Here is a 26,230-nt window from a genome sequence, read left to right as displayed (position 1 = left end):
TGTGCGCCGCCCTATGGGACTCTCAATCACGACTGGAATCTAACCAGGCTGTATCACAAAGTAGCCAGCTCTGTATGAGAATGGATGGTTAAGGAGGAGGTATGGAGAGGTGAAGAGGACCTACAGCACTGTTTTGCACTTGTGTTTCCCTGTCAGGGATGTGGTCCTAAAATAATTAATGACTGGTACTAATAAGTCCAATACCACACACACACACACACAGAGGCACACACACATGCATGTATGCAACCACACACACTAATGAGGGCTTGTCTTGTAGCAATGTGGCTGAGTTGAGCTTAGGCTAGGTCACTGATTTATCTGTGTTGACCCGGACTCAGGATTCAGGAGTGGATGCTGGGGCACACAGGCAATGTGTGTGGCTGTGTACGCCGGAGGGGCCCAGCAGGATAGCTGCATATCACTCTGTGCCATCTAAAGCCGGTCTGACAACCCTATCATCCCAGCCCTAAGTATGGGTTCTCAGTGAGGTATTCAGGGGTGACAATCCTAACTGCCCAGAGCTATACCTCTCAAAGGCTGTGAAACAGGAGCAAGGGTGCCAGCCAGGTTCTTTATTCTCAGAGTCCTGCTAATAGTTCCTGCTGCTGCAGCTTAGAACATAATGCAGAGGCAGGTTTTTATTTTTCTTTGCAGTTCCCCTCCAATGTAGCCATGCGAGACGGGTACATTGACCATAAATGATTGAAAACTGATTTGAAATATTCAGAATGCATGTCGATTGATAAGAGCAGAGACTTTGAAAGCTAAAGACGTTGGGCTAGATTTAGTGAGAACCTTTGCAATTATCAAATGGCCATGTAGCTGGTGTACTCTCGCCTCCTGTTCCCCTCTCCTTTCGCTCTTCAGATACTTTATTTATCCGCCTTTTGGAATGGGATTTGATTCGGTAAGCTCGCCTCCCTTTCTCTGCCAATTTCGTTTGCATTTTGCCGTCACCTCTTCTCTCTGTGTGGTTAATGAAACCCGTGGCCTGTCATGTCACTAATTGGAAGGAATGAATGATTCAGTACTCTGGTCAACACGTCATCTAGGAGTGATGGGGAATTTTAAGTGGCTGGTGCGTATTCTTATTATTCTAATCAGATTTGAGTGTTTTTTTTGTGTCCTTTGCTCGTGGTGTCAGAGCTACAGTTGTAATGACCTGTCATGCTGACAATGGCTAGTGTAAATGGACACTCCCGTGTTTCCACATGCATCTGTGAGGACACTTTGCTGTAATACCAGAATAGTAGTGAGAGATGAGAGGTGAAATAGGACTATTCAATTCCATAAGCATGTTATGAAATGTTTAATTTGATAAAGCATCTGAAAAGATAAGGTAGGTGTACTTACTTTGGAGTGAGCTATTAAGGAAGTGATTGAAGGAGAGAGAAAAAAAGGCTTGGCCACAGGTGTGCGTGCTTGTGTCTTTGTTTCATTATATTTGGTTGCCTCTGCTGGTCACAAGTAGTCATTACATCTTTTATATCTTCTAAGTTAAGCACATTCTGCACACATGCAGATTCTCAATTTATTCAATCAATAATTATTTTAAATTTTTTTAAAGGGTCCATCCATATATCCATCATCAACTCATCAATTGAGTATTTTTCAGTGTTGATTCATAACTCTAGCTATTTCACAAAGGCAGCCCACTAAAACTGTATAAACCACATTCGGGTAAAACATTTTTTTTTATCGTAGGCCCGAGATTTAGTGGGTGACTCATCAACCCATTTTTCCTCCCCTGCTGAAGGACATTTTGTGTCTCCTACTGAGCTGCTGTCTTCCAAAAGGTGTGCTTGTAAAGGCCTTTTGTAAATGGATCCCCTCATAGACACCTGGCAGCCACACACCCCCGTCCCGCACCCCCTGCAGAGAGCGGAGCAAGCTTAGACATTTTAGCCTGTAAATTAGACTACACACAGGGGATTAGGGATAATTTAGGAGAGCAGTGCATTATAATTAATAGCCTCTAATATTAGAAGTGATAAACTAATGAAACTCTAGGGCCAGTGACACCATGTCTCTTTCTGGTTCTCTCTGTCTCTCATTCTCTGTCTCTCTCTCTCATTCTCTCTGTCTCTCTGTCTCTCTCTTTCTCTCTGTCTCATTCTCTGTCTCTCTCTCTCTCTCTCTCTCTCTCTCTCTCTCTCTCTCTCTCTCTGTCTCTCTGTCTCTCTTTCTCATTCTCTGTCTCTCTCTGTCTCTCTCTCTCATTCTCTGTCTCTCTCATTCTCTGTCTCTGTCTCACTCTCTCTCATTCTCTCTCTTTCTCTCTGTCTCATTCTCTCTTTCTCCCATTCTCTCTGTCTCTCTCTCTCATTCTCTCTCTCTCTCTCTTTCTCTCTCGCTCTTTCTCTCTCTCTGTCTCTTATTCTCTCTCTCGCTCCTTTTCTTTCCCTCGCTGAGGCTGCTGTTTATTTTATGTTTGTCCGTATTTCTCTGAATCCACATCACGTTCAACATTGGTGTCTTTGTCACCTTTGATTGGAGTGATGACACCAGACACAAATTTGACAGCTGGTCATTTTGTGCATAAATATTGTCTGTTACTATAGAGAATCATTTGATTTTACCTTAATAATAGGTCTTTATTTCTGGCATTTGCATTTAAATAAATTACTAAATAGGGTTAATTAAACATGTCATAAGGAATGGTTACGTAAAAATAAGTTAGAAGTGAGATTACATCCTGTCTGGGGAGTGTTAAGGTATTGTCAGGTATTATGCCAGAATATAACGTTTTCATCTGAGCACATATTAGTGAAATGGTCATACATGCGTGATGTGTCAATATACTATTTGTGTGTCTCTTCATACAATGTTGACTAATTTCCATGGATACTGACCTAAATGGTCTTACCTGCGGTCCAGAACCCTCCGCTCTAGTTGTCTTCAGGGGTGTGTGTGCGTCTTCAGAACAGTTTTAATTAATGGAGTGGCAAGTGAGGTCTTACATGAGTGTGAGTCACAAGGAGTGTGTGAGCGGGCAAGCCACTCCTGGTTGTGTACACTTGGTATGGGTGGGGGTTGGTTTGTGCAAATGTGTGTGAGTGGAAAAGAAAGAACGCATTGTTTGGGAGGGTTGAGGTCTGAAGGCTGAGGGCTGGCATCTCTTGTTAAGGCCGTTCCACCTCCACCTCCTCCTCATTATCTTGGCTTTCTGCCCTCCCAACTCAGACTCATTCCTGACTCTCTGACTGAGTGTGAACCTATAGATGGCTGGCAGAAGGTTGTGTGTGTGTGAATACAGCCCTCCTGTCGAGTAGAAATAACAGGTCTTATCATAACGGTCCAGTGCTGACTGTGCTACATTGAGTTAAATTGCGTTCTTGCACTGAGGGCTTTCTCCAGCCGACGCAGAGCTATCCAATACATCCATTAGGGTCATTTAATCAGTGTTAATGACACACTCTTAAGATGATTAACATGATTAGAGCCACACTCGCTATGGATTCTAGAGTCTAATTCTTATTGAAGTGAAATGAGCCTGAGCCCTTTGAAAGACTTGAGTTGGCTGTTCCATTGTGGTCAGTGTTGGTTCTATATTCACTAGATATCCTATCCCTGGTTTAGTGGTTTGATTTTGATCAGGAATTTGTTCTCAGTTAGCTACAATCTGAGTGAACATCTACACACACCACAGGCCTCTCCCCTCCCTCCTTCTCATCGTGCTTCAGACTTAATCTCGCTGAGTGTAATCACTCTAATTTGGCCCCGGCTATTGATCTGAATACTGAAACAATCAATGTTAGTAAGGTAGAATCTCACTTTTGTACCTCAAAAAATGTTTAGATTTTTCAGAAGTCCTTACTTCATTATTGTCGGGGCTCTCTGCCATAATAAAGTAATGGGCCCTTATGCCGGCATGCAGCGGGTGAAATGATACATTGAAATTGATAACACAAAGCTAGAGATTACTCTTCAACTATGAGTGATGTCCCTCCTATGGACCGCCCTGTGAGGAATCATGGGTGGGAGTCTGAAGGCAGAATATATTGCTTCTAATGGGCCATCCTGGAGGAGAAAGAGAGCCTGCGCAGCCGTGCACATCCCACCGGAGGCCTCAAAACAGGGTGCTGCATCTTTCCTTCAAGGCAAACATTTTGGCACATATTTTATTTTCTCCCCCTGTAGACGTGATGAATGACGTCTCCCGGGCTGCTCCCGCGGAAATAAAAGGCTTTTCCCTCATCACATTTGTATCAATTGTTTTATTTCTTCTGACAATGTTTACTCTGTGAGCGCTGTGGTAATGATCAGCGGAATAAATGCAGTTGGGGGATGGTTGTGTAGCTCCTCCAGCAGAATGCCTCTCCTCTCCTCCTCCCTCCTCCTCTCTCCCTCTTCTCCTCCTCACTCCCTCCTCTCTCCTCCTCCCTCCCTCCTCTCTCTCCTCCCTCCTCTCTCCTCTCTCCCTCCTCTCCTCCTCCCTCCTCTCTCCTCCTCCCTCCTCTCTCCTCCTCCCTCCTCTCTCTTCCTCCCTCCTCTCTCCTCCTCCCTCCTCTCTCCTCCTCCCTCCTCTCTCCCTCCCTCCTCTCTCCTCCTTTCTCCTCTCTCCTCCCTCCCTCCTCTCTCCTCCCTCCCTCCTCTCTCCTCCTCCCTCCTCTCTCCTCCTCTCCACCCCAGGCCTTTATCTCTGGCAGGTAAGGCGATAAGAGAACGGCAAATATCCCCCCATCATCTGGGTGAAGTGATGAGTGGGTGCCTGGCTGACAGATGTGTCTGTTTGCACACGCGTGTTTGCATCTCTGACAGTGTTTACTGTATATTTCCAAGTCACGGCCGTAGTTTGTTTAAAGAGTCTCGGCAGTTGAGTATCAGTTTCTGATATTCCTACTTGTGTTGGTTGCCTATGTGATAATATTGATGATCAAAGCTCTTTCTGTAATCAGTGGATTGTATTTATCTCTGGTTGAGAGAAAGGGAGAGAAAAAATATATAATGTCTTGGAGTAGGTCTGTACAACCAAATGTTTATGCTCACAATGTAAATATATGTATATATTATTCACTTGCAGACCACAGAAGTGGCTAGTATGAATATTTGATAGAACTGGGTTACAATCACAGTGAACAAATTGGTAACATTGAGCAGAAAATCTAGTACAGCCACCCCCCCCCCCTTTCTCTCTCTCACAGACACACACACACACACACACACACACACACACACACACACAACCGGCTGGGATGGCAGGAGTTGCTGACATCATGGTTGTATGTGCAGCGCATGCAGGCTCCATGTAGGCCCAGCCCAGCTGCAGTCTCAAACCTAATGTTATTTGTCACATGCTTCGTAAGCAACAGGTGTAGACTAACAGTGAAATGCTTAGTTACTGGCCCTTCCCAACAAAGCAGAAAAATAAAATAGAGAAATAATAGAAAACTAAAACACGTAACAGACACTGCATCTTTAAAACCAGTAACGTGTTAGTGGGCGCTATTTAAATTTTTGGATGAAAAAGTTCCCGTTTTAAACAAGATATTTTGTCACGAAAAGATGCTTGACTATGCATATAATTGACAGCTTTGGATAGAAAACACTCTGACGTTTCCAAAACTGCAAAGATATTGTCTGTGAGTGCAACAGAACTGATGTTCCAGGCGAAACCCAGATAAAAATCCAACCAGGAAGTGGCGCATTTTTTGAAACTGCCTCATGCCAATGACTCCTTATATGGCTGTGAATGAGCTACGAATGAGCTTACGTTTTCCACGTATTCCCCAAGGTGTCTACAGCATTGTGACGTCTTTTTACGCATTTCCGTTGAAGAATAGCCGTAAGGGACCATATTTAGCAAGTGGTCACATGGTGTCCCGCAGAAAATCTTGCGTAAAATACTGAGGTAGCCATTTTTCCAATCGCTTCTTATGAGAAACCAATTGCCTCGACGAATATATTATCGAATAATTTGTTAAAAACACCTTGAGGATTGATCCTAAACAACGTTTGCCGTGTTTCTGTCGATATTATGGAGCTAATTTTGAAAAAAGTTTGGCGTTGTAGTGTTAGCATTTTCCGGTCGATTCCTCAGCCAAGCATGATGAACAAACGGGAGCTATTTCACCTACAAAAATAATCGTTTTGGAAAAAAGGAACATTTGCTATCTAACTGGGAGTCTCCTGAGTGAAAACATCCGAAGTTCTTCAAAGGTAAATTCTTTAATTTGGTTGCTTTTCTTATTTTCGTGAAAATGTTGCATGCTGCCAGCAGAGCCTAGCATAGCATTATGCCATGATAAACTTACACAAATGCTTGTCTAGCGTTGGCTGTAACGCATATTTTGAAAATCTGAGATGACAGTGTGATTAACAAAAGGCTAAGCTTGTGTTTGAATATATTTCATTTGTGATTTTCATGAATAGGAAAAGTTTCTAGGGGTATTTATGTTCGCTGCGTTATGCTAATTCGTTTGCTATGATTACGCTCCTGGATCTGGGATTGCTAGTCGCAAGACACTGCATCTCAGTGCAAGAGGCGTCATAAATGTGTCAACTGCAGCGTCTGGTTGCTCCTCAATACACACCACAACAAATATCAACAACATAGGAATCACTACAAAACTTTTTGTATGACATCTTATACACTATATTAGGCCCAGCCTTTGGAGCTTTGGTTTTCCTAGATATGGCTACTATATTGTCATCACTACATCTGATGGATTTGGATACTGCTTTTAAAGCAAATTTCTGCAGCACTAGTAAACGTGTGATCAATACATGTTGATGATTTCATGTCTGTGCTGTTTGTAATTACCCTGGTAGGTTGACTGGTTACAGTTTGAAGCTTTCTCTTGAGTGGGCAGCTTGATAAAAGCCAGTCAATATTTAAATCACCCAGAAAATATACCTCTCTCTGTCAAGCATTTCACACGTTATATACTGACTGTTAGCACTTGGTGGTCTATAGCAGCTTTCCACAAGAATCGGCTTTAGGTGAGGCAGATGACGAAATGAAATGTCATCAGCACAACCCAGATAAACTGCTATCTATATAGCTAGCTCCTCCTTGCTACTTCCAATCTACAGTATATAGCGCCTCCTTGCTACTTCCAATCTACAGTATATACAGTGGGGCAAAAAAGTATTTAGTTAGCCACCAATTGTGCAAGTTCTCCCACTTAAAAAGACGAGAGAGGCCTGTACTTTTCATCATCAAAACATCCAGAAAATCACACTGTAGGATTTTTTATGAATTTATTTGCAAATTATGGTGGAAAATAAGTATTTGGTCACCTACAAACAAGCAAGATTTCTGGCTCTCACAGACCTGTAACTTCTTCTTTAAGAGGCTCCTCTGTCCTCCACTCGTTACCTGTATTAATGGCACCTTCACTATGCCCCAATGCATAGTGCCAACTGTAAAGTTTGGTGGAGGAGGAATAATGGTCTGGGGCTGTTTTTCATGGTTCAGGCCCCTTAGTTCCAGTGAAGGGAAATGTTAATGCTACAGCATACAATTACAATCTAGATGATTCTGTGCTTCCAACTTTGTGACAACAGTTTGGGGAAGGCCCTTTCCTGTTTCAGCATGACAATGCCCCCGTGCACAGAGCAGGGTCCATACAGAAATGATTTGTCGAGATCGTTTTGGAAGAACTTGACTGGCCTTCACAGAACACTGACCATAACCCCATCGACCACCTTTGGCATGAATTGGAACCGACTGCGAGCCAGGCCTAATTGCCAAATATCTGTACCCGACCTCACTAATGCTATTTGTGGCTGAATGGAAGCAAGTCCCTACAGCAATGTTCCAAAAGAGTGGAGGCTGTTATGTGTCATAGGCTACAGTAGGCTACTACATAAAATGTCCAGTGGCACACTGACTCACCTAATGATGAAGATGAAGCTATAGGCTACTCACTGTGATGGCCGATGTGCTCGTCGTGGCAATAGACTCTCAAGATGAGCTACTTTGAAAAAAAGTGCTGCAGTTATCCAAAAATATATATATTTGAAAAAAATATTTTTTTTTTCTTTGATTTGTTTTGCAGACAGATTAGTCTTCTCTTTTCAGCAGTAGGGTTTTGCTTCCAAACTATGATTTTCCTGCGTTTTTTTTAAATGTATTATTATTTTCTTAAATCTGCAAAACCAACAGCTGCAACCAACCATAGAAATATAATCCATCGATGGCAGTTCCCATTCAAGTCAGGACTGGCATCCATTGCTAGTGTACACAAATTTAACAGTCTATTTAACCAGGGTAAGAAGTTACAATGCCCTTCTATGGATTATATGTCTATGGCCACAACACAACAAGTTGTATATTTGACCCGCATGGTGCTCAAACTGCAGCCTTCCTGACTGTAGGCATACTGGTAACTGTCAAAATAAAGGAAACACTTGAGTAAACAAGGGATACAAAGTATATATTATGGTGTGGGGTGCATTTTCCTGGCATGGTTTAGGTCCAAATGTAGAATCTATGCCAAGCCGTATTCAAGCTGTTCTGGCAGCCCATTGGTTGCCCAACAATCAATCAATGTATTTAAATGTTTTATTTAACCTTTTTTTAACTATGCAAGTCTGTTAAGAAGAAATTCTTATTTTACAATGACGGCCTGTCCTGGCCAAACCCTACCCTAACCCGGACGACGCTGGGCCAATTGTGCGCCGCCCTATGGGACTCCTGATCATGGCCTGTTGTGATATAGCCCGGGATCGAACCAGGTTCTGTAGTAAGGCCTTTAGCACGGAGATGCAGTGCAGAGGCAATTATTTATAAGGCCCTTTTTACATCGGTAGATGTCACAAAGTGCTACACATGGTGGCTAGGAAAAACTCCCTAAAGAGGCAGGAACCTAGGAAGAAACCTAGAGAAGAACCAGGCTCTGAGGGGAGGCCAGTCCTCTTCTGGCTGTACCGGGTGGGGATAGAACATGGCCATTAAGGCCAGGTTGTTCTTCAAGATGTTCATAGATGACCAGCAGGGTCATTCAGAGGTCGAGACAGCAGGTGCGGTAGAGAGAGAGAGAATAGCTGGTCCGGGACAAGGTAGCATGTCCGGTGAACAGGTCAGGGTTTCCATATGCCGAAGGCAGAACAGTTGAAACTGGAGTAGCAGCATGACCAGGTGGACTGGGGACAGCCAGGAGTCAGCAGGCCAGGTAGACCCTTTTAAGACACTTTGTTGGTGTTTCCTTTATTTTGCAGATACCTGTATGTGCTTGTGATACCTTAATCAACAGTTATTTTTTAAATAAACTATAGATCCTCTGAATACATTATGCTCCTGTGGAAAAATACTATTTATATATTTTTTGCCCTCTATGGCCCCAGCCCCTGACTCACACAATTGGCCAGTCAGATTATTATTATTAATACACAAATTAACATTTATGAACATTATTCACATAATGCAATATTCTATTATACATCCTATCATAATCAAAAAATTATATTACAAAAATAAGTAATGTATGGTTGTATTATCAGTTCATTAATCTACTTAATTGTATAGCTTAGTAAATTGAAGAATGATTGACAATAAATAATTGTAATCAAATTAAAATGTTGATACATAATAATGAGTTAATTACCTGAATGCATCTTTATTGCCTAGGCGTTAACAAAATATTCATACAAATATGATTAGGCCTCTCATAAACTAGGCCTTGTAGAAAGAGGGTCAATCAAGTTAGGTCTGCCAAATTAATGTAACAATACAATCATAAAAAAAGTTGTTTAAACATGCACAATTAGAAGCATCAATCTATATAGAAAAAGCGTGACTAAATTCGAGCCCAGTAACTTTGCTCACCGCATCCTCCTTGTCTCGTATGGCTGCCACGAAAAGCCCCCACCTGCTGATCTGCATGAAGTGTGTGAGTGCCACTGGCGATGTACCTTGCTGGACATGCTAGCTGTTCTCGGCGGCTAATCATCACTTCAAACGCATTCTTTCGTGGTGTTATTGGTTGGCCTACTACTACTGGTAGTACTGTTAAAATGTAAGTTATGAATCGCAAATCACTATACAGCTGACACACTTGATTTCATTTTGAGTTCGATTTGGTTGTCCAAAATACTATCAGCTTGCCCTGCTCTTTGCCGATGAATGCCCTGATCTCTGGCCAGTCAATTGGTTAAAATACATTGTTGTTTTGTCTATTAATCGCTTCTAATAGATCTGAAAATGATGCATAACCATAAATTTAACCGAATGTTTGTTTATAATGAGGGACGTCCCACGTTTAACCTGGACACATAAATAGTAGGAATTTGCTATGACCGCATGAGAGGTAAATTAAACATCTGCACGTCGCCTGCAGGTGCAAGCCTGTGTGTTTCACTATCCAATCTGAGGCTTGAACATGATCTGAGGCTGTCTGGTCTCTTGGGTATCAATTTGGGAGAGCGGACAGTGTATTATAAACAAAAATACTTATATATTGGCCAAAAAAAAGAACACATCTGATTTTTGTTTTCGGTGTGTGGAGAAAAGTGAGGCGGGGCATCGTTTAAACAGTAATTCTACTTTGTCCGGCCTAACTAGGATTAAAGTGTCAGATGCTAAACAGTAGCAGCAGTGTATGTGATGATTACAGCGACAAATGTTGTTCACGAAGCGTGTGACAAATATAATTTGATTTGAGTTTGCTGTCTATTTCACCTTTCAGAGACTTTCATTTGGTCTGTATTGATTTATTGTGTGGAGACATTTTGGGATAATTTAACTTTATCACAGGGTTGCTGAGTAAACTCCTTAGTTCCTCAAATCAAAATGGGATGAATGTAAACCACCAATTTGCATATATCCACTCTGAGTGTTTTTATTCCGTTGGCTGTCATCCTCAGCCTGTGTTGTGAATATGTCACCGTCTTCTCCCCACCTGGAGGGGTTCAGAGTTTGTTCTTTTCAAAGAGCTGTCAGGGGGCTGATGCTCTGAGGAGAGCTCACTGGTTTATGGCAGGGTGATATAAGGGCTAGTCTGTTGCAGCTAGCTCAGTTAAGATAATTGCTCCAGCACAGGGTGTCACAGCAGAGTTTGTTTTTTGTTTGTTCTCAACTTCAATTTTCAATGATGTCCAGCCTCTTCTCTTTACTGTGACAACTGAAAATTGCAATCGGTAGTTTGGAAATGGCTACTCTATCACCTTGAACCCCAAAGACTAATAGGTGTTGTAAGACCAGGCTCAAATAAGATCATGGTATTGAGTTAATAATCTGCTAACCGAATACAGTACATCTGTCCATTTTCACTAGTTGTGGAAAGTAGATCTATAGAGGGGGGGGGGGGGGGGGGGGGGTCATGACAGATTCCCATGGTTGCACTGACTGTACTTAGAACCACTGCTTCCTTCAAAATGTATACCATAATCCTCGTATTGGAATTATCGCAAGTGCTGGTTTAAGATTTGTTTAGCCAATATCGTATGCATTAAGAGGGAGATCACTTAAAAGGTTATGTATCTCAGCTAAAAGCTAAATATCATTTTTAAGCTAGAGCAGGGATGGGCAACGCGAGCAGTGGCTCGCGGGTCTGTGTCCCCACATCCATACCAAGATGTAGTCAGAGCCGGCCCTAGCCATTTGGGGACCCTAAGCAAAATGTTGTTTCCCTCACCTTGCAAGCAAAACAATCTAGCGGCAATCGTCTTGACAGAGGAGAGAAAAAAATTGAGGTTTTAGTATTAATTTCTTGCAATTCTATACCGAACAAAAATATAAACTCAACATGTAAAATGATGGTCCCATGTTTTATGAGTTGAAATAAAACATCCCTGACATACACACAAAAATCATATTTCTCTCAAATTCTAAGCAGAAATTTGTTTACATCCCTGTAAGTGAACGTTTTTCCTTTGCCAAGATAATCCATCCACTTTACTGTTTGGTCATATCGAGAAGCTGATTTAAGCATCATAATCAATACACAGGTGCACCTTTTGCTGGGGACAATAAAAGGCACTGTAAAATGTGCTGTTTTGTCACACAACACAGTGCCACAGAGTTTTGAAGGAGCGTGCAATTGGCATGCTAACTGCAGGAATGTCCGCCAGAGCTGTTGCAAGGGAACAAAATGTTAATTTCTCTACCATAAGCTGCCTCAACGTCATTTTATTTAGATAATTTGGCAGTATGTCCAACTGGCCTCACAACTGCAGACCACGTGTAACCACGCCAGTCCAGGACCTCCACATCTGGCTTCTTCACATTCGGGATTGTCTGGGGAGTATTTATGTCTGTGATGAAAAAGTCATTCTGATTTGCTGGGCCTGGCTCCCCAGTTGGTGGGCCTATATGCCCACCCATGGCTGCACCCCTGCTCAGTCATGTGAAATCCATAGGCTAGGGCCTAATGAATTTATTTACATTTCCTTATTTCCTTATATGAACTGTAACTCAGTAAAATTGTTGCATGGTGTATTTATATGTTTTGTTCAGTACCTTCTACCTTCTTAACAGTACTATCAACAAGGTTGGTAGTCAGGTGCCACGAAGAGGGACATTTGCAATTGGCTCAAAAGAGAGCAGCACGGTTGGCCCTTGGATGTACACAGAGAGCAAACATTAATAATATGCATGTCAATCTCTCCTGGTTCAAAGTGTAGGAGAGATTGACTTCTTCACTACTTGTATTTGTGAGAGGTATTGACATGTTGAAAGCACCGAGCTGTCTATTTAATCGACTAGCACCCATGCATACCCCACAAGACATACCACCAGTGGTCTCTTCACAGTCCCCAAGTCCAGAACAGACTATGGGAGGTGCACAGTACTACATAGAGCCATGACTACATGGAACTCTATTCCACATTAGGTAACTGATGTAAGCAGTAGAATCAAATTTTAAAAAGTTATACAAATTCACCTTATGGAACAGCGGGGACTGTGAAGCAACACAAACATGCACAAACTCCATGCATACACACATGATAACATATGCGCTATATGCACACGTACACATGGATTTTGTGTTGTAGATATGTGGTAGTGGAGTAGGGGCCTGAGGGCACACACTTAGTGTGTTGTGAAATCTGTAATGAATGTATTGTAATGTTTTTTAAATTGTATAACTGCCTTAATTTTGCCAGACCCCCGGAAGAGTAGCTGCTGCGTTGGCAGCTAATGGCGAACCATAATAAACACAAATCAAATACAAATGGGGCCCCCCCCGTCACTAATTCGACCATGATTACTACAAGTTTAGATAGCTGGCCGCTAACTAACGTATCAACGTAAATTTTTTTGGTGACATGGGCTAATTGAGTAACTGTCAGTGACTGACATAAGAGTAAAACTACTGATGCAAAAACACATTTCAAAATTGCACCTTGTGTATTCTACTATTCTTGCTCTGCTTTCTTGACATCTAAGACAAGCAGACAGGTCCTAAAGGCCTTAGTTTTGTCGCATCTGGAATACTGCCCAGTTATGTGGTCAGGTGCGGCAAAGAAAGACATATCCAAATTGCAGTTGTTCCAGGACAGAGCAGCACGTATTGCACTTTGAAGTACACAGAGGACGAATGTCAATGAAATGCCTGCTTATCATTCCTGGCTCAAAGTTTAGGAGAGATTGACTGCATCACTGTTGGTCTTTGTGTGAGGTGTTGATGTGCTGAAGGTACCGAACTGTGTTCAAGCAGTGGGCACACAGTTCAGACATTCATCGGTATCACACAAGACATGCAACCAGAGGTCTTTTCACAGTCCCCTTGTCCAGAACAGGGGCTGGGAAACACACAGTATTAAATTGAGCCATGACTAATTGGAGCCCTCTGCCATCGCAGGTAGCTCAAGCTAGCAATAAAACCAGATCAAAAAAACCCAGAAAAAAGAACAACACAACGGGGACTGTGTTTTGCTTTGCATTATGTATTGTATTATGTATGTGATACGACTGTGATGTGTGGTTGTCTCGCCTGGATTTCTTAAGATGAATACACTAGTTGTGGGTCACTCTGGATGAGGAGCATCTGCTGAATGGCTAAATTGTAATGTAAATGTAGTGCTACAGTGTATGTATATTTATATATATTTTGTATTTTATTTGTTGTGTTGTTTCCTTTTTGACCCAGGAAGAGTAGCCGCTGCCTCGGCACTAGCTAATTGGGGATCCTAATAAATACTAAATACTAAAACAGTATGTTGAGCCTTTTTTGGGGGGTGGGGAATTCACACGCAGGCTTACAAAAGGGGCGTCACATGACCGCTAGTTGCCCATCCTTAAGCTAGAGCTAGGCTGCAGCTGGCATGAACTATTACTGTACATGTTTATTCTGTCTCTCTCTCTTTTCTTGCTGAAAGTCATGCTTAGAAATTCAGGGGATCAGGATTCAGCTGTAAATTGTCCTTTAGATCTCACAATAGATTTAGTACATTGTGAGTTCTAAGAAAGATTCATTTCAGGTTGTGTTCTGTGAAAAACAAAGTGCACAATGTTGAAGGGTTATTTTCTATAATCAGCTTCAAGTGGAGGCAAAACCTTTTGAATTGACCATTTATAGAAATGTACATCTGTTCTCGTTGGCCCTCCAACACTTAGGCATACTTATGTGTCCAGAATAGAACAACACTATGTGAGCCAGTTTGATATATCCTAAGGACAGATAAGGGTGACGGACTCTGTCTTTTTATTTAGTAGAAGCTGGGTACATTCCAACAAATAACCACATTTTTGGTGAGTTGGCCGAAGAGGCCCATCCATCAATTTGTATTGTGGATGCAGCAATTGAAAACTGCCATACATGTAAGACATTGCCTGCTAGCCCTCACACAAAGGTATACACGTTAAACTCGGGTTTACATTGTGTGTCAACCTATTAGGGCTGAACCATATGTTCTGCCCACAAAACTGGTCCTTTTTTCCCCATCTGTGTGCAAGACTGATTTCAGTTTACGATCACATCCCACGTCACCATAAAGTGCCCACAGCGGATGTACCAAACAGCTTCTTGTCGGAACCTACAAGTGTCCTGGACAGAATGATGGAGCATTGGGGATCAATCTGAGAAAACGTGATGGAAATAAACGTTGTTAACATCCTCTCTCCCCCGCCATCCTCTCTCTCTCTCTTTCTGATAGGTCATATTTGAGGCGGAGGTCTCGGACGGGAAGACCGGCTTCATTGCGATTGATGACATCCAGGTTCTGAGCTATCCATGTGGTAAGTCATTACACAGGCAGTAATTACCAGACACTCCTGCATTGCTGCTGATGGGCTTTTTGTTGCTCCGAAAATTAAGATAAGAAGGTGACCTGGTAGAGGGGAAGGATGAGGTGAGCAAGGTTTGCTGTTGGAAGATAATAAAGTGGGCTGACCTGCATTTGAAAACATCAGTGTCGGCGCAGGAGGGAATAAATAAATATACTAATAAATGAATCTTCCGTGTAATAAAGGATAATTGTTCTCTCTCAGCATGGCTTTATGGGTTGTAATAGCTGGCTTCCACCCACTTCAGCACAATGAGGTACTTGAACGTTAACCTTAAAAAAATCCCTGGCTTCCTGATAACCTGACCATTAAATATATTTGTGGATTTCTTCATTTTCATCCAGAGACCATTTTACAAAGACACAGTTAAGCATGTTTCCGACAGTTTCTACAGATGCCAAGAATCTGCGACGCCATTAGAAAGAATAGACTTTTCATTATTGAATAAGAAATGTAATTTAAAAAATGTGTGTGTGTGTGTCCACAGTTGTTTGCTTTGTATTCGTACTCTTACACATTGATGGGGTACAACCTGAACATTGAGATATTTGGATTTTACAATTCCCTCAGTTATATAGTCTATCCAGGATGATCAAATAATTAACATTAAATAATGTAAAGATATCCCAATTAGGAGCACCAGCAACCACAGGGGTAGTGATTTCACCTTCACTGAGAAGAGCTCCTAACTAGGACTGTAAACCTTTTGAACAGCGTAACAAACCTTTATAAAACTAACCATCATGGTTAGTTGTGACAGTTAATTCTAAATGGTGGGTAAAATGGCTGGTTTAGGTACCCTACACCCTTTGACGACTAGACTGGTGCAGTCCAGTGTATCCAGTCATGCATCCTGTCCTGCTACCTCCTAGGTTACACCCCAAATGGCACCCTATTCCCTACATAGTGCACTACTTTTGGCCAGAGCCCTTTAGTGCACTATGAAGGGAATATGATGCCATTTTGGACACAGCCCTAGCCTCCACAGTAACAGCATTCATTTAAATTGACAGCTGCATCCAGAGAAATTATCTGAGCAGTGAGCAGTACTGAGCACTAGCCACCCCTCATTTGGCAGTGGGGTAAGTGGATTGACTCAGGGGACTGGTACGTCCCAGGCTAATTTGGAGATAATCTGCTAATGGCGTCACTCCAGAGGGTCATTTCTGTTGGATTTAACAATAATAATTAAATAATAATTACCCTTCCCTCTCCATCATTCAACCATTTACTACTTTGGAGTGTTTAGTGAGTGCTATAGTAAAGCAATCATAGTCCTAGTAAGTGCATGGTTGCTCTTCAGTAACAAATGCTCTTGATTGGGTCCAACAGGGGATAATCAGCAAATGCCATTTTCTTTTGCACCATGGCCTCTTCCTGATCCCTGTCTCAAGAGAAGCTTGCAGCTCTTCAGCAGCACTGACGCTAGGATGGATCTCTAACTAAGCTCTGTGTGAAATTAGTGTGTGCTGAACCACCCAGCTTCTATCCACCCATTGCACTGATGATAATGAACTAGCTAAGCACTCACCCAAGCTGACAAACCATTGGACACAGTGATTTACAGTCTCTATTTTAGCAATAGTCCCTAGAGTCAAATGAGTTAAATCACTATGTTTGGGTCTTTTTCTAAGGTCCTATCACTAGTCCATTGGATTATCTCCTCTTTTCTTCTCTCTTCACAATGGCCTCGATCTCACACTGTAGTGCTCTCGCAGTCTACGATGCTGTATCTTTGTATGTATGGTATGTGCATAAAATATCCCTAATCAGTTTTTCCACCAGAGTATAAAGGGTAATTTGGAGGATTACCCTGCGGCTGTGACTTGAATTCACTGCTTGATTATAGAATACAATTAAATTCAGAATCACTCCAAAACACTAATAAAAAATACTACAGGCACTGAGTTTTCCTTCTCAAAGTCAAATCGAAGAAAGATAATTCATTTTAAATGCAGCAATTTTAAACTTGAACATGTCTTTGTAGTTGCAGAGAGAAAAACTTGGTGTCTCTAAACATTGATAAAGTCATAGTTAATGTATTAAAAGTATGCATAGCCAAGCCATCGTTTGGCTCGTTAGGTAATCTGTAACGAGGATCCCTGGACATTAACAACAGTGTGAAGCCAGACAACCGTTTTGGTCCTGTTGTGTTCAGAGTTTAGCGCTGTTTCGTAAATGTTCCTCCTAGTTACGTGTGCTCAATTACTGCTGGCACCGCTCCAGACTACCACGCAGCATCTGGGCTGCCAACCTTCCAAATCACCATGAATAATTTAGCTGTCCATATCAAAACTCTGCTTGTTAATATTATTTTTTCCAAAAAAGACTCCATCCTTCTCATGTTAGTTTAATGTTGTTGTTGGGTATTTTATTTCCAGACCACATAGGTTTTCTTTCCTTTTTCCTGATGTCCCACAGCCCTCTTAGAACACTAGTATCTTTTGACTTGAGGTGCAAGTGTGTATTGTAATAATCCAGGCTGTTCCCAGCAGCGGTGTATGTTTATTGAAAGTGTTTACCAGTAACCACTTCACCCACTCAGCTCTGGCTGTGTTTGTGTGACAGATGAGGTAGTTACTAGGACTTGCCGTCTGACATGGCGAGAAAAGGGGGGTGCTGGGAAACCGCAGGGCTGCATTGATCATGTCGTGTGCTCTGCGTTTATGACTGCTGTAATTGTTTTCTTCCCCATAGATAAATCGCCTCACTTCCTGCGCCTGGGAGATGTGGAAGTCAACGCCGGGCAGAACGCCACCTTCCAGTGCATCGCCACCGGCCGGGATACCATGAATAACAGGCTGTGGCTGCAGGTATGGACTGGGATTGGGAGCAGGGCTAGCCACTGTACAGATAAAATCAAATTTTAATAGTCACATGTGCCAAATACAACAGTAGACCTTACAGTGAAATGCTTACTTACGAGTCCCTGACCAACAATGCAGTTTAAAAAAAAATACAGGTAAGAATAACAGTTTAAAGTAACAAGTAATTAAAAAGCAGCAGTGAAATAACAATCGCGAGACTATATACAGGGGGGGTACCGATACAGAGTCAATGTGTGGGGGCACTGGTTATTTGAGGTAGTATGTATATGTAGGTAGAGTTATTAAAGTGACTCGCCTGGGTAGCCATTTGGCTCGATGTTCAGGAGTCTTATGGCTTGGGGCTAGAAGCTGTTTAGAACCCTCTAAGACCTAGACTTGGCGCTACCGATACCACTTGCCGTGCGGTAGCAGAGAGAACAGTCTATGACTAGAGTGGCTAGAGTCTTGGACAATTTTTAGGGCCTTCCTCTGTCACCGCCTGGTATAGAGGTCCTGGATGGCAGGAAGCTTGGCCCCAGTGATATACTGGGCCGTTCGCACTATCCTCTATTAGAGGTCGAACGATTATGATTTTTCAACGCAGACAGCGATTATTGGAGGACCAAAAAAAGCCGATACCGATTAATCGGCCAAATTCTTTTTAAAAGTTATATATACATATATTTGTAATAATGACAATTACAGCTATACTGAATAAACAATGAACGCTTTTATTTTAACTTAATATAATACATAAATAAAATCAATTTAGTCTCAAATAAATAATGAAACATGTTCAATTTGGTTTAAATAATGCAAAAACAAAGTATTGGAGAAGAAAGTAAAAGTGCAATATGTGCCATGTAAAAAAGATAACGTTTAAGTTCCTTGCTCAGAACATTTGAAAGCTGGTGGTTCTTTTTAACATGAGTCTTCAATATTGCCGGGTAAGAAGTATTAGGTTGTAGTTATTATAGGATTATTTATGTCTATACCATTTTTTATTTCATATACCTTTTGACTATTGGATGTTCTAATATGTACTTTAGTATTGCCAGCCCAATCTCGGGAGTTGATAGGCTTGAAGTCATAAACAGCGCAATGCTTGAAGAATTGTGAAGAACTGCAGGCAAACGCAGTAAAGTGCTGTTTGAATGAATGCTTACGAGCCTGCTGCTGCCTACCACCGCTCAGTCAGACTGCTCTATCAAATCATAGACTTAATTACAATATAATAACACACAGAAATACGAGCCTTAGGTCATTGATATGGTAAAATCTGGAAACTATAATTTTGAGAAAAAAAAAGTTTATTCTTTCAGTGAAATACGGAACCGTTCCGTATTTTATCTAACGGGTGGCATCCATAAGTCTAAATATTACTGTTACATTGCACAATCTTCAATGTTTTGTCATAATTACGTAAAATTCTGGCAAATTAGTTCGCAACGAGCCAGGCGGCCCAAACTGTTGCATATACCCTGATGAGAAGTGACACAATTTCCCTAGTTTAATATTGCCTGCTAACATTAATTTATTTTAACTAAATATGCAGGTTTAAAAATATATACACTGCTCAAACAAATAAAGGGAACACTTAAACAACACAATGTAACTCCAAGTCAATCACACTTCTGTGAAATCAAACTGTCCACTTAGAAAGCAACACTGATTGACAATAAATTTCACATGCTGTTGTGCAAATGGAATAGACAACAGGTGGAAATTATAGGCATTTAGCAAGACACCCCCAATAAAGGAGTGGTTTTGCAGGTGGGGACCACAGACCACTTCTCAGTTCCTATGCTTCCTGGCTGATGTTTTGGTCACTTTTGAATGCTGGCGGTGCTTTCACTCTAGTGGTAGCATGAGACGGAGTCTACAACCCACACAAGTGGCTCAGGTAGTGCTGCTCATCCAGGATGGCACATCAATGCGAGATGTGGCAAGAAGGTTTGCTGTGTCTGTCAGCGTAGTGTCCAGAGCAAGGAGGCGCTACCAGGAGACAGGCCAGTACATCAGGAGACGTGGAGGAGGCCGTAGGAGGGCAACAACCCAGCAGCAGGACCGCTACCTCCGCCTTTGCAAGGAGGAGCACTGCCAGAGCCCTGCAAAATGACCTCCAGCAGGCCACAAATGTGCATGTGTCTGCTCAAACGGTCAGCAACAGACTCCATGAGGGTGGTATGAGGGTCCGACATCCACAGGTGGGGGTTGTGCTTGCAGCCCAACACCGTGCAGGACGTTTGGCATTTGCCAGAGAACACCAAGATTGGCAAATTCGCCACTGGCGCCCTGTGCTCTTCACAGATGAAAGCAGGTTCACACTGAGCACATGTGACAGAGGTGACAGTCTGGAGACGCCGTGGAGAACGTTCTGCTGCCTGCAACATCCTCCAGCATGACCGGTTTGGCGGTGGGTCAGTCATGGTGTGGGGTGGCATTTCTTTGGGGGGCCGCACAGCCCTCCATATGCTCGCCAGAGGTAGCCTGACTGCCATTAGGTACCGAGATGAGATCCTCAGACCCCTTGTGAGACCATATGCTGGTGCGTTTGGCCCTGGGTTCCTCCTAATGCAAGACAATGCTAGACCTCATGTGGCTGGAGTGTGTCAGCAGTTCCTGCAAGAGGAAGGCATTGATGCCCGTTCCCCAGACCTGAATCCAATTGAGCACATCTGGGATATCATGTCTCGCTCCATCATGTCTTGCACCACAGACTGTCCAGGAGTTGACGGATGCTTTAGTCCAGGTCTGGGAGGAGATCCCTCAGGAGACCATCCGCCACCTCATCAGGAGCATGCCCAGGCGTTGTAGGGAGGTCATACAGGCACGTGGAGGCCACACACACTACTGAGCCTCATTTTGACTTGTTTTAAGGACATTACATCAAAGTTGGATCAGCCTGTAGTGTGGTTTTCCACTTTGATTTTGAGTGTGACTCCAAATCCAGACCTCCATGGGTTGATAAATTTGATTTCCATTGATCATTTTTGTGTGATTTTGTTGTCAGCACATTCAACTATGTAAAGAAAAAAGTATTTAATAAGAATATTTCATTCATTCAGATCTAGGATGTGTTATTTTAGTGTTTCCTTAATTCTTTTGAGCAGTGTACTTCTGTGTATTGATTTTAAGAAAGGCATTGATGTTTATTGTTAGGTACATTCATGCAACGATTGTGCTTTTTTCGCAAATGCGCTTTTGTGAAATCATTCCCCGTTTGGCGAAGTTGGCTGTCTTTGTTAGGAGGAAATGGTCTTCACACAGTTCGCAACGAGCCAGGCGGCCCAAACTGCTATATTTATCCTGACTCTGTTGCACAGAACACAAGAGAAATGACACAATTTCCCTAGTTAAAATAAATTCATGTTAGCAGGCAATATGCAGGTTTAAAAATATATACTTGTGTATTGATTTTAAGAAAGGCGTGATGTTTATGGTTAGGTACACATTGGTGTAACAACAGTGCTTTTTTCGCGAATGCTCGTGTTAAATCACCCAGTTGGCGAAGTAGGCTGTGATTCAATGATAAATTAACAGGCACTGCATCGATTATATGCAACGCAGGACAAGCTAGATAAACTAGTAATATCATCAACCATGTGTAGTTAACTAGTGATTATATTAAGATTGATTGTTTTTTATAAGACACATTTAATGCTAGTTAGTGCCTTACCTTGGCTCCTTGCTGCACTCGCATAACAGGTAGTCAGCCTGCCACGCAGTCACCTTGTGGCATGAAATGTAATCGGACATGATCGGTGTCCAAAAATGACCGATTTGTTATGAAAACTTGAAATTGGCCCTAATTAATTGGCCATTCCGATTAATCGGTCGACCTCTACCCTCTGTAGTGCCTTGCGGTCAGAGGCCGAGCAGTTGCCATACCTGGCAGTGATGCAACCAGTCAGGATGCTCTCGATGGTGCAGCTGTAGAACCTTTTGAGGATCTGAGGACCCATGCCAAATCTTTTTAGTCTCCCGAGGGGCAATAGGTTTTGTCGTGCCCTCTTCACGACTGTCTTGATGTGCGTGGACCATGTTAGTTTGTTGGTGATGTGGACACCAAGGAACTTTAAGCTCTCGACCTGTTCCACTACAGCCCTGTCGATGAGAATGGGGGCGTGCTCGGTCCTCTTTTTCTTGTAGTCCACAATCATCTCCTTTGTCTTGATCATGTTGATAGAGAGGTTGTTGTCCTGGCACCACACGGCCAGGTCTTTTACCTCCTCCCTATAGGCTTTCTCGTCGTTGTCTGTGATCAGGCCTACCACTGTTGTGTCATCTGCAAATTTAATGATGGTGTTGTAGTCGTGCATGTCCGTGCAGTCATGAGTGAACAGGGAGTACAGAAGCGGACTGAGCATGCACCCCTGAGGGGCCCCTGTGTTGAGGATCGTGATCGTTGTTACCTACCCTTACCACCTGGGGGCGGCCTGTCAGGAAGTCCAGGATCCAGTTGCAGAGGGAGGTGTTTAGTCCCAGGGACCTTAGCTTATTGATGAGCTTTGAGGGCACTATGGTGTTGAACGCTGAGCTGTAGTCAATGAATAGCATTTTCACATTTTTGTCCAGGTGGGAAAGGGCAGTGTGGAGTGCAATAGAGATTGCATCATCTATGGATCTGTTGGGGTGGTATACAAATTGGAGTGGGTCTAGAGTTTCTGGGATAATGGTGTTGAACCTCTGGATTGATTTATAAGGATGCGGGTCAAACTATTGTTTATGGATCACACCAACTGACAAAAAGTAACCTTAAAATTATCCCACAGTACAATTCATCACTCAGGATATCACTGAGCATTGTGTCCTCATAACTCAAACACCTCTCTACCCCCTCTCAAATCCAATACCTGGCTCAAGGAAATGCCACGTGTTTTTTGGGGAAATTTCTATTAAGAATGCAGTAAAATCAATTTTGTCAGCTAGGGCTGCGGGAAAATTACTGTTCAGGTGAGGGCATGATCTAAGCCCTCCCTAAAGCCTAGGGTGAACTGATAAGACTCACAGAAATAGAGCGCGAGAGGGATGGAGGTGAGAAGGAGGTAGAGAGGGAATAAGAGAACTCCTCTCATGGATGACTGGGTGGAAAAGTGAGAGAGGCGATGTGACCTTTTCGGTGCCGGCCGTTGTGGAGGTGAAAATGTAAAAGAGGCACTGCTGTTGACATCAAACTTGTCTGATAACGATTCCAGTGATGATAAGCTCTGGGTGCTTTAACAGACCCATTCATTGGCTCCCGCCGAGATACACTTTTATGTGCTATCAGCCAGACGCATCCTTGATGTTTGAAAGATTTTACAAACTTTCTGTTTTTAATAAGTAATCCATCATCTTCCCGATTTAAGGCAACGTCCTTCCAATAAGTACAAACACATATGTTTTTATCTTGCAGAGGAGAAATGGGGAGGACATTCCCGTGGCGTCAACTAAGAACATCAACCACAGGCGGTTCGCTGCCTCGTTTAGACTCAAGGAAGTGACTAGTCTGGACCAAGACCTTTACCGATGTGTCACCCAGTCAGAGAGAGGATCTGGTGTGTCCAACTTCGCCGGACTCATCGTCAGAGGTATGTGTGTCCTCATCAGATGATATCTTGGTATGTAAATTCATCCATGCGCATCTGATTATTACCTCATAAATCTACCATATTTATTTGACTGATTGTAAAGTATTTTATTACAGTAAATAGTGTACATCAGTTTTGTCAATTGTAGCTTTGAACTCAGTTGCAAAACTCAGTTGCAAAAATATTCCTTCATAAACATTATGCAGATATCAAAAATAAATATGTGAGGGAACACACAACTAGCATATGTTTATTCAGGCAGAGGAATTTGAATATTATTTGGATATTCAAATGAGAATCACCAAAAGGGAGAATAATTACACAAGTTCTCATGTCATGATGTCTGAAGTCTGCTTGTGGAAATGCTTCTCAGATGTGGTCAGTGGAGAGAGCAGAGAGGCTTGGCTCCCAGCCATGCTTCAACAGACACCTCATAATCAGGAGACGTCTTTTTCTCTCTCTCTGAGCTGCTCTACATATCTCCAGCCACACAGAGAATTAGTGCAGACAATCAATCTTGGCTTCTTCAAAGTTCCTACCTCCGCCCCCAACCAAGAGGAAGGGAAGGCCAGTTTTTTTGCATCGGTAAAGCAAATCTTATTTTTAGCTTGGGCCAGAGGGTCCCAGAACCCTGGTGTTAGAAGGTAGTTCAACATTAACTGCACTGACAGGTCCAATATCTCACTAGCGCTTGAAAGCAGACATCCTGCTACACTGATCCGAAAGATGGTAATTTTAAAGGAAATTTTGGGGCCATTGATACGGGCGGCCCATAATGAGAGCTGGCATGGAGTTGCCCATTGTCGTTTATGACCTAAGGGTAGTAGTTTATTAGTGGCTGCTCTGCCAAAGCCGAAGTGACAGAGGATGCTGCCGGCTATTTTGGTCCCCTTTGTAACAAATGAAAATTTCAGTGGCAAATTCCTTTCACAGAAGAACTATTGATCTACGTGTCCCCCAGCGGTGAAAGAAACAACACACTGTGGCGCACAATTGACTTTGTCATGAGGTATGCGTGGCTCCCAGAGCTTTTTGACTAATCATGTTGCCCCATTCCTAGTAGAATCTAAACTTTATTGACAAGGTTGCTCATTGGAACAGAGCCTAAAACAAACATGCCTGTTGAGCTCTGCTTTAACAAATGAAAGCAACCCGTTCACGGCTTTGATCGTTAAAGTTATTTCTTACGGCTTATTGAAATGATTGCTGAGGTGACCTTAGGTGCAATTTTCAATATGGTATTTCAATTTCATATCTTATCCACGGCTCTATGATAAGGAAACCATGTGAAATATGTACTTAATCTAAGGAGTTCTAGTCTGTTGTCTTCTTGTGCATGTATGTGTGTGTGTACACTTTAATAACTGTTGTGTAGATAGTGTGCTGTCATCTCCCCTGGTGTGTATGTGTGGGGGACAGTGTGGTTCCCTGCCGTAAACAAACTGGCTGATTGGTGGCAGACACGACTGTCAGCAGAGAGGCAGGTTGGGAGATATTTTCTGCTTAAAAGTAGATTCAAATTTGATAACTGCCAGCTCATCCCACACTGAAGAAAGGCTCCTGCTTGACAACCCCAGGCTCAAAGAGAGATTGTTAAACTCTGATGAAGCCTCATAATGATGCCAAAGGAAGAACTTGGAATGCACAGAAAAGAGAAACACCAAGAAAGGAACATATTTTTCTAAGGATATGAATATGAAACTGTATTGATTCCAAGCCACGAGGGCTTGTGGACTATGTTTGCTGGTTAACCACAGGGTTTGAGAGGCAGAATGATTGTCACCTTGTAGATGATAGCCTAATACCGCCTGCCCAAACGGTGGCTGCATGCTGGAGGTAAGGTGGGGGAGACAGATGGTGGAAGGGATCACTCCTCTGTGTCCTGTAACAGCATCAGTCAGATGGAGATTGCTGTGTGTGCTTTGTTGTTCCAAGGCCTGCCCTGTCACTTTCTCAGATCTTGTCATTAGCTTTTTTTAAAAGCCAGAGCGGACCCGAGCGTTTCCTCCCGCATAAAATGAAGTTGCTGCAGCTCTCTCTCTCCTCCCACTGTTTGTTTTTTTATCAACATGCTGCCTTGGAGACTGTCGTCTATATCGGAAATAAATGAAAATCAATTACTATTAGAATGGCTCCGGAGCCAGGGCTGCTTGGGGCTGGGTTAGACCAGTCACAGCAGAGTTGAGCTGCAGGTTGGCCAGTCAGTAAGTTGTGCGACTGCAAGGCGGATGTTTATTAGCGTGGCCTGCTGAAGGATGTGAGAGATGGATGAGACAAGGTTCAAGGAGCAGTAATGCGAGGGCTCGGCGATATCATTCCACACTGTCACCACACACATGATGGATGGGCTGCTTGGGGAGAAGCAATAATGCCAGCTGATGAAAGATTCCTCTGCATCTCACTCACTCACTCACTCACTCTCACACACACACACACACACACACACACACACACACACACACACACACACACACACACACACACACACACACACACACACACACACAACCTGCTCAGTCCAACTAGCTCTATCTTCACTCCTCCGTTATGATGCCCTAAATGGGGAGAGTCAGCCTGCCTGCCATGCCTAAAACCTTCCGCATGCTACTGTGCATTTTATTGGAAGCATATTTATAGTTTTTTAGTTGAAAGAAGACATTTTGTGTGTCAGTTAC

The 26,230-nt window shown here is 42.7% G+C and overlaps 1 protein-coding gene across 8 annotated transcripts in view; it reads left to right on the top strand.

Annotated features, from left to right (window-relative positions):
* LOC139415086 (receptor-type tyrosine-protein phosphatase kappa-like) overlaps positions 1 to 26,230 on the top strand; it is a 164,326-nt gene that overhangs the window by 56,978 nt on the left and 81,118 nt on the right. For all 8 annotated transcript variants that reach the window (XM_071162873.1, XM_071162868.1, XM_071162870.1 and 5 more), the window contains exons 4-6: positions 15,046 to 15,127; positions 17,873 to 17,988; positions 23,381 to 23,555. In XM_071162873.1, the coding sequence (XP_071018974.1) occupies positions 15,046 to 15,127; positions 17,873 to 17,988; positions 23,381 to 23,555 (373 nt within the window). The remainder of the gene's footprint in view (positions 1 to 15,045; positions 15,128 to 17,872; positions 17,989 to 23,380; positions 23,556 to 26,230) is intronic.

This window comes from Oncorhynchus clarkii, chromosome 8, assembly GCF_045791955.1.
Source record: "Oncorhynchus clarkii lewisi isolate Uvic-CL-2024 chromosome 8, UVic_Ocla_1.0, whole genome shotgun sequence".
NCBI lineage: Eukaryota > Metazoa > Chordata > Actinopteri > Salmoniformes > Salmonidae > Oncorhynchus > Oncorhynchus clarkii.
The sequence above is the reverse complement of the archived record's forward strand: the minus strand, read 5'-3'. Positions and strand labels throughout refer to the sequence as shown.